Genomic DNA, 13,846 nt, shown 5'->3' with positions numbered 1-13,846 from the left:
TCAGATCACCTCCCCTAGAAACAGAGCTAGAGGTCAAACGGCCGCTGTTGCGACAATGTCATGATACAAGCAAAGGGGCGTTCCAAGGAGCCGCTGTTCTCCAGTGCGTGTTCGACTGGGGGATCAAGCAGGAAAACGCACGCGATGTAGCAGCCCGTTTGGGTTTACCTAAATACGCACAAAAAAGATTTTTCATCTGGCCACACGCGAGCAGAAGACGGGCATCTCCTACAAGGAACGCGGACCGCTGGAAAAAACACGGCAACCGATACGCGACGGAGACGGGAAGGGTTTCTTCTTCGAGGGACCACTTGTCCACTTTAATGGAATTACAATGGAACTGCGGGCTTTCCGCGTTCGTCGTCAAAAAAAAAAAAAAAAAAAGTCCTAAAACGACGACGACGGTTCTTCCTCTCCTCCTCATTGTCAGGGTCGTTTCGCACGCTTCTTTTTTCCTCCGCTAATTCTCGTTTTTTCCTCAAGCTCGAACAAAGTCGAGGAACAAGAATACGTGCGTTGTAATTAAACGCCTCGAAAAGTCACAGGAAAAAAAAAAAAGATACGAGACGAACGTAGCTAAGAACGCGCGATATGCCTGGGCCGTGCAACTACTCAAAGATCCAGGGAAATGAGACAAAAAAAGAAAAATGAGCCAGCGCAAGTCGACGCAACGCAATCGCTGATTAGCTTTTTTTTTTTTTTTTTGCAATGCGACGTCATTCCAAGTGCACAGCTCGTGAGGCATGTCCAACAACGGGCCCGCATTGCGAAACTTCCACAAACCGCGTACTATCTCTCGGAGCAACTGCGGCGCGGCTTCACCTGCGGCACCGGACGACGAAGGCGCGTCGTTTCGGAGCCTAATCAATCGGGAATCACAACGCAGCCCGCGTCTACCTGCAAGCCGAGACAACAAAAGATTTATTACCGGCCACGCTACATCGCTAATAAAAATCGGGCACTCTCCTGCTATTGTAATGGCTTCCTCGTTCCAAAGAAAAAAAAAAAGACTGTTCGGGCTACAGCGGCGCGCGCTTCGTGCAGCGCAACTCCAGACGAGAGGCGTGCATAGAAAAAAGATGGCAGAGCGCGTCCAAACCACGATCTTGGTTGCTGTAAAGCAGCGCTGAACATCCTTTTCAGCCATCATAAGGAAAAAAAGGCGAAGGGGTCACGTCCTCACCTTGAGGCACGTCGAAAAAGCGCTTGAAAATGCAGGAACACTGTTGCGGGGCCGCCTTGGCGTCTCCGGCGTTGCTACTGTCGGCTTCCATTTGTGAGGGACTCTCTCTCTTCACCGGTCCGAAAAACAATCCACACGCCCGGCGGAGTTGGTCGGTGCCGTTATTCTCAGCGCCCCGAAGCGGCAACTTGTTTCACAGACACGATGCGCGCGTGCACAGACACACACTTCTCACTCACTACTACCGAGGAATAAACAGGGGCCGACTCCAAGTAGACTCTCGTCCCGCGAGGTGGTGCAGTACGACGAAGACGGAGAAACTAGCAGGCAGGGCAGCGGCGCGCAGATGAGCAAGGAATCAAATAAAACGCACCCCTCCCCAAACGCCGATTCGCGCTCGACTGCGCATGCGCGCTATCGGAAAAAAGCCCGCGCGCGCCACCGTCGCGACGACCTCGTCGTCGTCCACTTTCCGCCTGGAAACTGCCGTGCTACGGTGGCCGCATTTTTTCCCGACACTTTTTTTTGTCTTTTTTTTTCTCTTTTTAATCTCTACCTCTTCTCCTGCTGTATTTAGCGACAATACGCACTTTATCCAATCAGCGACCTTGCATTATTACCCACAAAGCTTGGCTGCTCTACATGCGCGAGCTGTGTGCGAAACCGAGTGAAGGTATACGCAGCAAGGGGCGGCGGCCAGAAGCAGACGATAAAGTACACCGACGGATAGCAGACGAAAAAAAAAAAAAAACGAAGAGCAGAGACGGCTACGGCCAGCTTTCGCGTGGCTGAACTGCTGGGCTCGCGGGCATCGATTGAGCCGGCCAGCAAGCAACAACTATATATTGCCTTAACCCCTCTCCCCCAAGCCGACTGAATAAAGTGTTCACGACAACGAGCCGCCTTTCGTGTGTGTGCGTTTATTTTCGTATAGCCCCCATTTTACTGCTACATAACACGTCGTCGCGCCGGCAGGGCTGTCGCGTCGGAACATGTTACGACGGTGGAGGCCGTCTCGTAGTCCTACGATGGATGGATAGATTGATAAGGCTGTACCACAGAACACCTACCCCTTTAAATCGGACGACGGCTAACGCCAAATACGACCGCGGACGGCAGCGCCACTTAAAAAAAAAAGGAAATAGAGGAAAAAAAGATATTCCGGTTTTCTAATTGAAATGCCATCGGGTAGGTTCGGTTTAACATTCACAACTTCAAAACCTGCTGTCGTTTTGAGACGATCAATTGACATCAAGCCACACAAGTTCATCCAAGCATCCGGAAGATAACGCTATCGGTTTTACCAACCGCAAGCAATATATATATTTTCTTTTTTTTATCTTTCGCCTGTTTATCATTGATGACAAGCTTGCTATGGGGCACTTAATTTGGGGCACTATGGGTCACTTAATTAAAAATCCACGAGATTGCGTGGAATCTGCTGTGTATCGGGCAAAAATGGTTGGATCGTGTCACAGTAGCGAATACTCACACCGGCGTTGATCAAGCTGTCGCCTCTGACCGCAATTTGACACGATACGGATCGAATTTCTCGGTAATGATCGACTTCCTTACGCAAGCTGCAGAAGTGAGCCAATCGCTGCTGGGCGATTCGATGAAGATCGGGCTTAAATGCGATCGGCAGTGCACCGTATAGGAGGTCGCTCAATCGCCCTCGGGTATTTTGTCCCCTAGGAGACAAAAACATGCCGTCGCTGTGTTGTTCCCAACTATATAGTTGTTGTTGTTAGTGGTTCATGAGGAAAAGGAAGAAGGCACCTAATTTCTCTCTGCCTACAGGCGACACGGCGCAGTGAAATGGCGCATTTTTCCTCCCTTCGTTCTCCTCTCCGTATTGTTGGACACGAAACGAGAACTAGGCACCCCAAGGCACGGGCGAGTCGTGACAGGGCTGGGATGCACGCAAAACTGCCGTCCACCACGCCAAATTTCACGCTTTGTGAACGAGACTGTCGTCGGCCCAGCCGGCACAGAGGTTTCGCGTGGTGCCGATTTGCTCTTTTTTTGTTTGTTTGTTTCCTTTTTCGTACGGAATTGCATACGCGCTGCCGCTACGTGATGCGGAGAAAGAGAGAAGATATCGTCACGCACATCTCCATTACGGCGCGTTGGAAGAAGCTCGATCCGGTGCGTTAGCGAGTTGCACGTTTAATTTTACGCGTGTAGCGCTCCCTGGTTGTTGAAAAAACAACAAAAAAAAAACGCCTGGAGCTACCTCGTTTTTCTTCCTGTCTGGGCCATTTTTCATGGCGTAAAATACCATCTCTCTACGAAGCTCTTTGCATAACAAACGCCTGGAAAGAAGTTGGCACCGGGTTCGAATCCCACACAAACTGCGAAGCGAAGTGCTACAAACGCGTGTTCAAGCCATTTCTTAAACGACATCGAACCACCGCAAGCACTACAAAGCTCCCTTACGTATAACTATATCACATACTTGCATAACGCTGACAAGGAAATGCATCGGTAGCAGGTTCGAATCCCACACAACAGATTTCACAACGAACGGACGGTTAATGCCCTGTTCAGTCGCTTGTGCAATGTATGCAATACCGATGGGCTCGATTGCGGTGGAAAGTGTACCGTGCGATTGGAGGCACAAGCTGACATCTGTATCAAAGTTCTTTTTTTTTTTGGATTTTTTGGAGTGCAGGCACCTTATATCGCGCTAAAATAAAATTCTTTTCAACTTGACCACCATTGTGTCACTAATGGCAGCTGAAGCTAATTCTATCCTTTGCGCGTCAAAGCCACGATATGCGATTACGAGGCACACCCTAGAGTGTCGGAGGTTCCTCCACGAAATTCAGGAACGCCCAATGTTCTTTAACGTGCAGATAGATATCAATACAGCCCCGCCGCGGTGGTTTAGCGGCCAAGGTACTCGGCTGCTGACCCGCAGGTCACGGGATCGAATCCCGGCTGCGGCGGCTGCATTTCCGATGGAGGCGGAAGTGTTGTAGGCCCGTGTACTCAGATTTGGGTGCACGTTAAAGAACCCCAGGTGGCCGAAATTTCCGGAGCCCTCCACTACGGCGTCTCTCATAATCATATGGTGGTTTTGGGACGTTAAACCCCACAAATCAATCAATCAACTAAAGCGATATGAAGGTTCGATGCAGACCGTAAGTGTGCTCGGGTGACAACGGTAACACGTCACGAGGTGTCAAACCTGGAATCGAACCCACGGCCTTGCAAGGGGTCAGCAACGCAACACAGGACTGACCCATTACGCTCTAGCGGCTTCACCTGCTTGTTCAGACATGATGGCAGCACCAGATTCATTCGGTTAAAAACAACGCGTTTAACTATAATTGGGCTACAGCACCACACCATGCACACGCATTCACACCGTATGCTTACCGCAAGGATGCAGACATGCCGAACTCCAGCCGGATCCTGCAAAGTGTTATTACAGCGATGTTAGGGAGGTCAACGACACCACGTGCACGTTATTCAAGACGAGGAAATACAAACAGACACGTGAGGTCACCACCAATGACTACCATTAGATTAGTCTGTTAAGATCGAGGTTCGTGCAAAAAAAGTTACGGGGTGCTAATTATGGAGGAAAGCGTAAAATGTGAGGGCTCGTTTTGTTGGACACAATATTAACGAGAACGGGCAGTAACAACAGAAAATACGCACACACACACAGATATATGCTTAATTGACTCACAACTACATCACTGCGTAACATGTAAAGTTCAGGGCACTATAAACGGTACAAGCCTAGGAGTTCGCAGGAGGTACCTCCTCCATTTGTGAAGCAAAGCTGCCCCCCCCCCCCTCCACATCAAACAATGGCCAATGGCTACAGGTCAGAGACCGTCAGACTGACAAAAAAAATTCCTCCCAAAAAGACCTTGCTAAAGATGTGGCACTATAACATTAGCCCCTCCCCTCCCCCCCCCTTTCATTTCAATCCGCCTGTGCGCTGGACTGTGGTACAGGACTGCTTCTGCAGAACCACGTGGTATCCAGCTTCCATAATGCCCCCCGTCCAGCCTTTCTCGCGGATAGAAGATAGTACCACCCCGTCTGAGCGGCATTCCGGAGGGGGGCACCAGAATAATGGACAGCAGATCACGTTCCCTGCCCCGAGTAGTGTACCCAGAAGAGGAGGTCAATGACTTTTCCCCGAACGTGTTAACATGGCTACTGCTTCCAACATGCCACATCGGGGGCTTCGCCTCCTAGAAATTTTCTAGAAGACATTACTGGTTGGAGCAGCCGCGTTCCAACATGTCTGCTGCTTGCTGAGGCAGTCGACGTATCATCTAGGGACCATGGAGAAGCAAGGAAATAAGGCCAGTATGTACTTAATTGTGTGCTACCTCACTGCGATCGAGTTGCATTTACTACGTAGGCCATCAAATAAACACAATGGGAATTTCTCGGAGCGACTCTTTTCTTTGTTAGACAAAGCCAATTAGAGCCAAACAAACCATTCGGTTAATTGAAACGGATTCGAAAGGACGAACAATCACACTTTCCGCCAATGGCTTCGGACAACCGGTTTACGTTCCAGAAAAAAACGGGACGAAGCTGGCATCAAATTCAGAAAAACAAATACGTAAATTAACTGCGGGCGTTAATTATGTTCACCTCAGTTGTGTCCACTGTCGGCGGCAAACGGACGAAAAAATAACTTTCCGTAGTGAACGAACCTGCGACCTTCGACTTTTTCTGGCATCGTCGTCCTTCAGTTTTCATTAATATTGCGTCTAAGAATCCACTTTTCTTTCTTCTCATTTACTTCCATTGGTTCTAATAACTTCCCCTGTACATTATTCCTTGGCATTACAGTCTGTTAGATCTCATTAATATATATATATATATATATATTGTTGCGAATGTATTTACTACTTTAGAGTAGAAAAGTACTCCAGCAGTCAAGATGGCAGCCGTTGTGTATTTCGAACAGCCCAAAAACGTCGTCGTCTTCTTCTTCGCACCGCCCGCATAGCTGCATAGCCGCGAACCCGCAACATCGACCTCCGGCGGCGAAAAGCGCCGACCCGGCGCTTGTTAGCAGGTGTTGGACGAGATGTACGGCTTGAGGCGAGCGACGTGGACGATGTCGGAAGATGTGGAAGGTATCGAAGGGTTTAGAGGTGCTATTTCATAGGTAACATCAGTTACCTGCCGTAGCACACGATAAGGTCCGGAATACTTGGGTAGAAGCTTTTCAGCCAGACCAACATGTCGCGACGGAGTCCACAGAAGAACGAGGTCACCTGGACTAAAGTGGACGTCCCGATGGTGGCTGTCATAGCTACGTTTCTGACGGAGCTGCGAGTCCGAAAGGCGCTGGTGGGCAATCTGACGGGCTTTCTCCGCGGTGCTAATAGCGCGGCGAGCATATGCTGTGGACAGGTCGGTAGGGTTGGGTACAAGCGTGTCGAACGGCAATGTCGGGTCTCTTCCATACAAAAGGTAAAAGGGAGAATATCCAGCAGTGTCGTGGCGTGAGCTATTGTAAGCGAAAGTGACAAAGGGTAGCGCAATGTCCCAGTCACGATGATCCGTCGACACGTACATGGCGAGCATGTCAGTGAGTGTGCGATTCAGACGTTCTGTGAGGCCGTTTGTTTGAGGATGGTAGGCCGTCGTAAGCTTGTGCTTGGTTGCACAAGAACGAAGTAGATCGTCAATTACCTTAGATAAAAAGTAGCGACCGCGATCGGTGACCAGTTGACGAGGAGCACCATGATGTAAGATGACGTCTTGAATCAAAAAGTCGGCGACATCTGTAGCGCAGCTGCTTGGAAGAGGTCTCGTAATTGCGAAACGGGTCGAGTAATCTATGGCGACGGCGACCCACCTGTTACCGTCGGTAGAAAGAGGGAAAGGGCCCAGCAGGTCGAGGCCGACACGATAGAAAGGCTCGGCAGGTACGTCGATCGGTTGAAGGAGCCCGGCGGGGTGTAGCGCTGGCCTTTTGCGGCGTTGGCACGACTCACAAGACCTAACATAACGTTGTACAGAACGGTAGAGGCCGGGCCAGAAAAAGCGTCGGCGGACACGGTCGTACGTTCTGGCAACACCAAGGTGGCCAGCCGTTGGTACATCATGTAGTTGCTGAAGTACGGTCGAGTGCAAATGAGTGGGTATTACGAGTAGTAGTTCGTTTCCCACATGGTGCATGTTGCGGCGGTATAAAATGCCGTCTATGACAACGAACATGCGAAGCGAACTGTCTGTACAGCCTGTGTTCAGGCGGTCGATTAGCTCGCGTAGGGACGCGTCACGCCGTTGCTCACATCCCATGTTGCCGAAAGCAGAGAGCGAGGAAATACAGATGGACGCGTCGTCGGTTACTAGATCTGGAGCGTCAACGGGGTACCGAGAGAGGCAGTCGGCGTCTTGGTGTAAACGGCCAGACTTGTAAACCACTGTGTATGTGAATTCCTGGAGGCGCAGAGCCCAACGAGCAAGGCGCCCCGTTGGATCTTTGAGGGCTGAAAGCCAGCATAGAGCGTGATGGTCAGTGGTAACTGTGAAAGGCCGGCCATATAAATAGGGGCGGAATTTACCAACTGCCCATACAAGCGCCAGGCACTCGCGTTCCGTAATAGAGTAATTGCGTTCGGCAGGAGAAAGGAGCCGGCTGGCATACGCAAGAACTCGATCGTGACCGGATTGACGCTGGGCTAAAACCGCGCCAATACCGTAGCCACTAGCATCAGTGCGGACCTCGGTTGGAGCAGACGGGTCGAAGTGGGCGAGAATCGGTGGCGTGGTCAGAAGTGTTATGAGCTGGGAAAAGGCCGTGCCTTGATCAGGACCCCACTCAAATGGTACATCTTTCTTCAAAAGATCAGTGAGGGGGCGTGCGACCTCTGCGAAGTTTCTGACAAATCGTCGGAAATATGAGCATAGGCCCACAAAACTTCGAACGTCCTTGACACAAGTCGGTACAGGAAAATCCAGGACAGCTCGGACTTTGTCGGGATCGGGGCGGATGCCGGAGGAGTCAACGAGATGCCCTAGAATAGTAACTTGGCGATGCCCAAAATGGCATTTCGAGGAATTAAGTTGGAGCCCAGCCTCTCGAAATACTGAAAGAATTGAGGAAAGGCGCTCGAGGTGAGACTTAAAGGTTGGGGCAAACACAATCACGTCGTCCAGATAACACAGGCAGATAGACCATTTAAAGCTGCGCAAAAGCGTGTCCATCATCCGCTCGAACGTTGCCGGCGCATTGCACAAGCCAAACGGCATTACCTTGAATTGGTAGAGACCGTCAGGCGTTACAAAGGCGGTCTTCTCCCGGTCGAGGTCGTCCACGGCGATCTGCCAGTAACCGGAGCGTAAGTCTATCGAAGAAAAATAGGTTGCGCCATGAAGGCAGTCCAGGGCATCATCAATACGAGGAAGCGGGTAGACATCCCTTTTGGTGACCTTGTTTAAATGCCGATAGTCCACGCAGAAACGCCAGGTATTGTCCTTCTTTTTAACTAAGACTACAGGGGACGCCCACGGACTCGATGAGGGCTCTATGATGCCTTTTGTGAGCATCTTATTCACCTCCTGTTGGATAACTTGGCGTTCTGATGGTGACACTCGATAGGGACGCCTGTGAATTGGAGCTGCATCACCGGTATTAATGCGATGTTTGACTTGCGATGTTTGACTTATGGGCCTACCGTCAAAGTCAAATATGTCCGAATAGCTCGTGAGAAGATCAGTGAGGTCTTTGACCTGAGACGGCAAGAGGTCTGAGGCAATCATCTTAGTTACATTGTTGAGCCGTGTAGATTTGGCTGCGTCGGTGCTATGCGGGTTCGGCGAGGCGACTGTGGCCAGTTCACGTGACACTGATGAGATCTGGCACTCGTGTGACGGTGAAAGAGTGGCGAGAACAATGCCTTGTGGTAGGATTTGAGGGCTGAGTCCGAAGTTCAGAAGAGGAAGGCACGTCTTGTTCGCTGTGACAGTTAATATGGTGTATGGGGAGGAAACGTTGCGGGCCAATAAAACACCGGGAGAGGGAAAGACCACGTAATCCCCATCCGGAACACTGGGATATGGTTCAACTGTGACACAACTTAGGGCTTGGGGTGGGAGGCGAACAAACTCAGCGCACGAAAGCTTGTTCTGTACCATCTTCGACTCTTCGGTGGCCGCAGGCAAGTCAAGTTGCACGACGCCGGCTGAGCAGTCAATTACAGCGGAGTGGTCGGACAAAAAATCGAGTCCAAGGATGACGTCATGTGGACAGTGAGCGAGAACATGGAATAGAACGGACGTCTGGCGGTCGGCGAATCTCACACGCGCGGTGCACATTCCGAGCACAGCCGGGGTCGCTCCACTAGCGACACGTACAAATAGGGACTCTGGCGGCGTAAGGACCTTGTTTAATCGTGCACGGAGGTCAGAGCTCAGAATTGAAATATGTGCGCCGGTGTCAATAAGGGCAGTAACAGGAAGGCCATCCACTTCTACATCAAGCAGGTTCTTGTCCGTAGTCAAGGTCAGCAGAGGGTTTTCAGGTCGGGAGTCCAATGCAGCGTCACCTCCGGGAGCTGCATTGCTCAGTTTTCCGAAGAAGGGCGTCCACTAGGGTGGGGCGACGAATAGCGGCGGTGCTGAGGTGACCTGGAGCGACGGTCATGCGGGGACGGCGAACGGCTGGACCGGCGGACTGGTGTCGCAGGAGTGCCATTGTACGGTCCATCGTCACGAGCGCTGTACTGCAGGGGCCGGTGGTTGTCGTCACGTCGATAGCCAGGAAACGACCGAGGTGGATACGTGCGGAAACGACAGTAGCGGGAGATGTGTCCTACACCATGACAATGAAAACATATAGGCTTGTCGTCCTGTGTCCTCCACTGAGCAGGATCACGATAGCGGCGGAATCTTTCTGGTGCAGGAGAAGGCGCTATGGTACTGACCCGAGGTTCCGTCAACGAACACACAGGCTGCAGCCCAACGTTTGCCAGCTCCTCTCTCACGACCTGTTGGATCAACGAGATCGTTGGTCGATCATCAGATGGGCGGGTCAGAAAAGACGGAGACGCGGCCTCGATTTCTCTACGAACGATGCGAACCACACTTTCGTTGTTATGTGGTTGACTGCATGGCGGCTGAAGGTCCTCGCAAGATGACGTAGCGGCCGTGTTCGGAAGTCGCAAGAAATTCTTGGCGACCCGGCGACTCTTCAGCTCTTCGAATCGGCGGCACTCTTTGATGATGTCATCAATGGTGGAACAGTCTTTGGAAACCAGTATGTTAAAAGCATCATCTGCAATGCCTTTAAGTAAATGGCTTACTTTGTCTTCCTCGGACATGTTGGGGTCGGCACGATGGCAAAGGGCGAGAACGTCAAGGATGTAGGTGACATATGATTCGGTCGTAGTTTGTGCCCGACCAGAGAGTTCTTTAGAAGCGGCCCGCTGGCGTCCGACGGCCTTACCAAACAGGTCACGAAGCTTCTGTTTGCAAGTATCCCAGCTGGTTATGTCCGCTTCATGAGCCTCGAACCACGCGCCAGCTGTTCCGCAGAGATAGAAGCCAACGTTGGCGAGCATCATCGTAGGGTCCCACCGGTACACTGCTGCAAACCGCTCGAACTTCGGAATCCAGTCGTCAACGTCAACATGGTCGGTGCCGCAGAAGTTGCCAGGGTCGCGCGGTTGCGTCAATACGACCGGCTGTACAGGCTGCGCCGGAGTCGCGGCTGAAACAGGAGCGGCAGAATTGGTTTCTGTTGCCATGGTCGGGCAGTCGAGAACACGTCCGCTTCGAAGTTCCGTCTTGCGTCGTACCCAGCGCCACCACCAAAATGTTGCGAATGTATTTACTACTTTAGAGTAGAAAAGTACTCCAGCAGTCAAGATGGCAGCCGTTGTGTATTTCGAACAGCCCAAAAACGTCGTCGTCTTCTTCTTCGCACCGCCCGCATAGCTGCATAGCCGCGAACCCGCAACAATATATATATATATATATATATATATATATATATATATATATATATATATATATATAGCCACTTCCTTTATTTATTTTAATAACTCATAATTAGATTTCACGATTAGTTTTCCAGCCGATGTAACGGTTTTCTAGAAATGGTACTACCTGGATCTAAAGGCACTGTAAAAAACATCTCGGCTAGACCTCAATATCATATACACTTCTTTCCCTTATATATTTCTTTTTCCTCATTCCTCTGGTGGGGGAGGGCGGTGAACTTGAACTCGGTCGGCCTCTTCGTCTGACCTCCACGAGGAAACGCGGAATTCAAGGCGCCGACGACCGAGTCGTGTTTCGCTATTTACGTAACCTTCGCGCTGCACGGAAGAAGAAAAATAAAAAAGGAAGGAGACCGGTGGGAAATGTTTCAAGCTGTAGCGAACTTCACGTACAGCGACGCATGGAAAAAATCCCACGCGCACATTTTACGCGAGCTCACAAGTTGTTTTAGCATTACTTTGGACCACGGATGCGAAGAAAGCGAGCACCCATGGTCAGTTCGAATGCGTCGCGATCGAGATTCGAACCCGCGACCATTCAGTAGAGTCGCCTTCGGCGAAACGCGTTGTCGGCGAGACCGCTCGGCCGTAGCGCCATTACAACTACACCCGTCTTGATTGATGTTTTGAAAAGCAGCCTCTTGCGACCTCTGATAGATGTTAGAATAAATCTACGTCAATGGTCCGACGTAGTCCGGTAATTGATGCATGCATGCATTTTTTTTTTTTGCGAGCCCATGCAACTGTTAGTTTTCTGTTAAGAAAACACAAATACAAAAGCAGGCCCACACACCAACAACAACAACGCGCATCATTGCAACAGCAGCACCGAATAACCGGTTTTCCGTATCAAGTTCCGCATCTCATGAAGCAGGGCGTGCGGTGACGCACTTTCCACAAGCACCATTGACATGCTTTGCGTGAATCCACGCAACTGCTGGACATGCCGGGTGCTTTAAAAAAGAAGGAAAGAAAAAGAAGGCGGTTTGTTTTGATTTCGATCGTGCTCTGCGCGTCAAAACTCATCGATGTGATTGCTCAATCGGGGCGGCACATCGGCGGCGGCGGCGACATGACGGAACGACGGTAGTGCAGCGTAATGTGGCGTGCGTTCGACTCACTCACCTGGCGAAAAGATGCAACACGACGGCCTGTTCTTCGAAAAACTCGTGGTCGAAGTCGCTTCTCGCTGCATTTCGGCTGTTTTAGGCCTAGTACTCGTAGACGATGCGACGGGCGTAGGCTTAACGTCCGCTACGGGTAACGACTCCTCCGGCGCTGTCCGCTTGGGCGGAGGCGGGTTTTTCGGCTCAGGACGGGGTTCTAAATCGGGCTCGGCCACCGCTGGCGCGACCTTCTCGGGCGCTGGCGGCGCGCTAGGCTTCAACGGCGGAGCCCCTTCGCCAGGCGATGCGTCATGTAATAAATCGCCGTATGCCGGCGGCGCGGTGCCAGTGTCCGCAGCGGAGCTCGCCGTGACGGCGTTCGGCTGGAAATCTGAAAGAAGATCTAGCTGATCGTGCTTATCCTTGGACGTAGAGACCGCATCGCCGCCGTGGGAGGCTGAAGAAGCGGAGCTCCGAGCCGCATCTGTCACCGCACTGCCGGTAGCGAACTGGGCGAGGTCTTCGCTCAGCGCATTCACGGATTCGGAGACGAGAGGCTTCTTCTGCGCGTTGGGCGAATCGTCGCCGGTGTCTTTCGCGTACGAGCTCCAGATATCATCCATTGCGGTGAGTGAGCAGCTGCTGGGCAGAGCACTACGCGGAGAAGCTGTCGAAGTCCGCACCGGTAGGAAGGGCCCGTCAGAGTGCTGTCGTCTGCTAGCGTAGTCAGAGAGCCAGCGGCGGCGCGTAGTGGAGTTGGTGGAGTGTGACTCATTCGCGGAGACGAGAACGCACGCCGCTGGCGCGCCCGAAGCGCCAGTTGTCAAAACGCACAATGGGCCCCGTCAAACAATGAGGTAGGACGCGTCGTAACGTTTTAGACCCGCTCGCATAATTTTCTTAGTATCTTTTTTCGCCAAACAAAACAACAAATTTCTCACACAGAGTTTGTCTCAGGTATTGAATTGTTTACTGTAGTTTGTGCTGACCAAACTAAACAAAAAAACGCGCTTTCAAAGTAAGCGCCACAAAACGAAACAAGCAAAAAAAAAATACACGCGGTGTTTGCAAGCTTTCTGGACGCCTGTTAGAACGGGAAGCCACCTCTCGTCTACGGGAAGCGCAATGCAAATGTCAAATGCGCGAGAACGGCCGAAAGAAAAAATATACATACTCACTGAATGAGCGCGCACGCTTCGAAGTGTTAATTTGTGCATGCACTGTAGCAGCTAGAATCGAATGGCTTTACGTTTCAACAATTGTTCTTGCCAGAGAGTCGGGAGGGCGATATCTCTGCTATCCAAGTAATTAAGGCAAAATATGACAGTACGATGGGATCTAGATATGAAATGACACCGAGGTAGCAACCTGAAAAAGGCAGTCGTTGGTTCAACCTGCTACATTCTAGCTCCTTGCCATCAGCAGATTTCGCTTATAATCACATAATTTATTTCAGACATTCGAAAACTGTATCTGTGGAACGTGTTGATGATATGAAAATTAGAGCCGAAGGGCAAAATCATTCAACGGAAAGGCAGTGCGCTCGATCTGCTCATGGC

The 13,846-nt window shown here is 51.1% G+C and overlaps 1 protein-coding gene across 3 annotated transcripts in view; it reads right to left on the bottom strand.

Moving 5' to 3' along the window:
* Rtnl1 (reticulon) overlaps positions 1-13,114 on the bottom strand; it is a 35,144-nt gene extending 22,030 nt beyond the window's left edge. Inside the window, exons 1-2 of one of the 3 annotated variants that reach the window (XM_037418255.2) lie at positions 12,307-13,114; positions 4,568-4,603 (exon numbers count right to left, since the gene is read on the bottom strand). In XM_037418255.2, the coding sequence (XP_037274152.2) occupies positions 4,568-4,603; positions 12,307-12,910 (640 nt within the window). In that variant the 5' untranslated portion in view covers positions 12,911-13,114. Of the gene's footprint in view, positions 1-1,183; positions 1,552-4,567; positions 4,604-12,306 lie in introns of those variants that run through there. The other 2 variants (XM_037418256.2, XM_037418257.2) reach the window with 2 other exon arrangements.
* Positions 13,115-13,846: the final 732 nt, after the last annotated feature.

Source organism: Rhipicephalus microplus, chromosome 6, assembly GCF_043290135.1.
Source record: "Rhipicephalus microplus isolate Deutch F79 chromosome 6, USDA_Rmic, whole genome shotgun sequence".
NCBI classification, from domain to species: Eukaryota; Metazoa; Arthropoda; class Arachnida; order Ixodida; family Ixodidae; genus Rhipicephalus; species Rhipicephalus microplus.
Note: the sequence above shows the minus strand (reverse complement) of the source record. Positions and strands in the feature narration are given on the sequence as shown.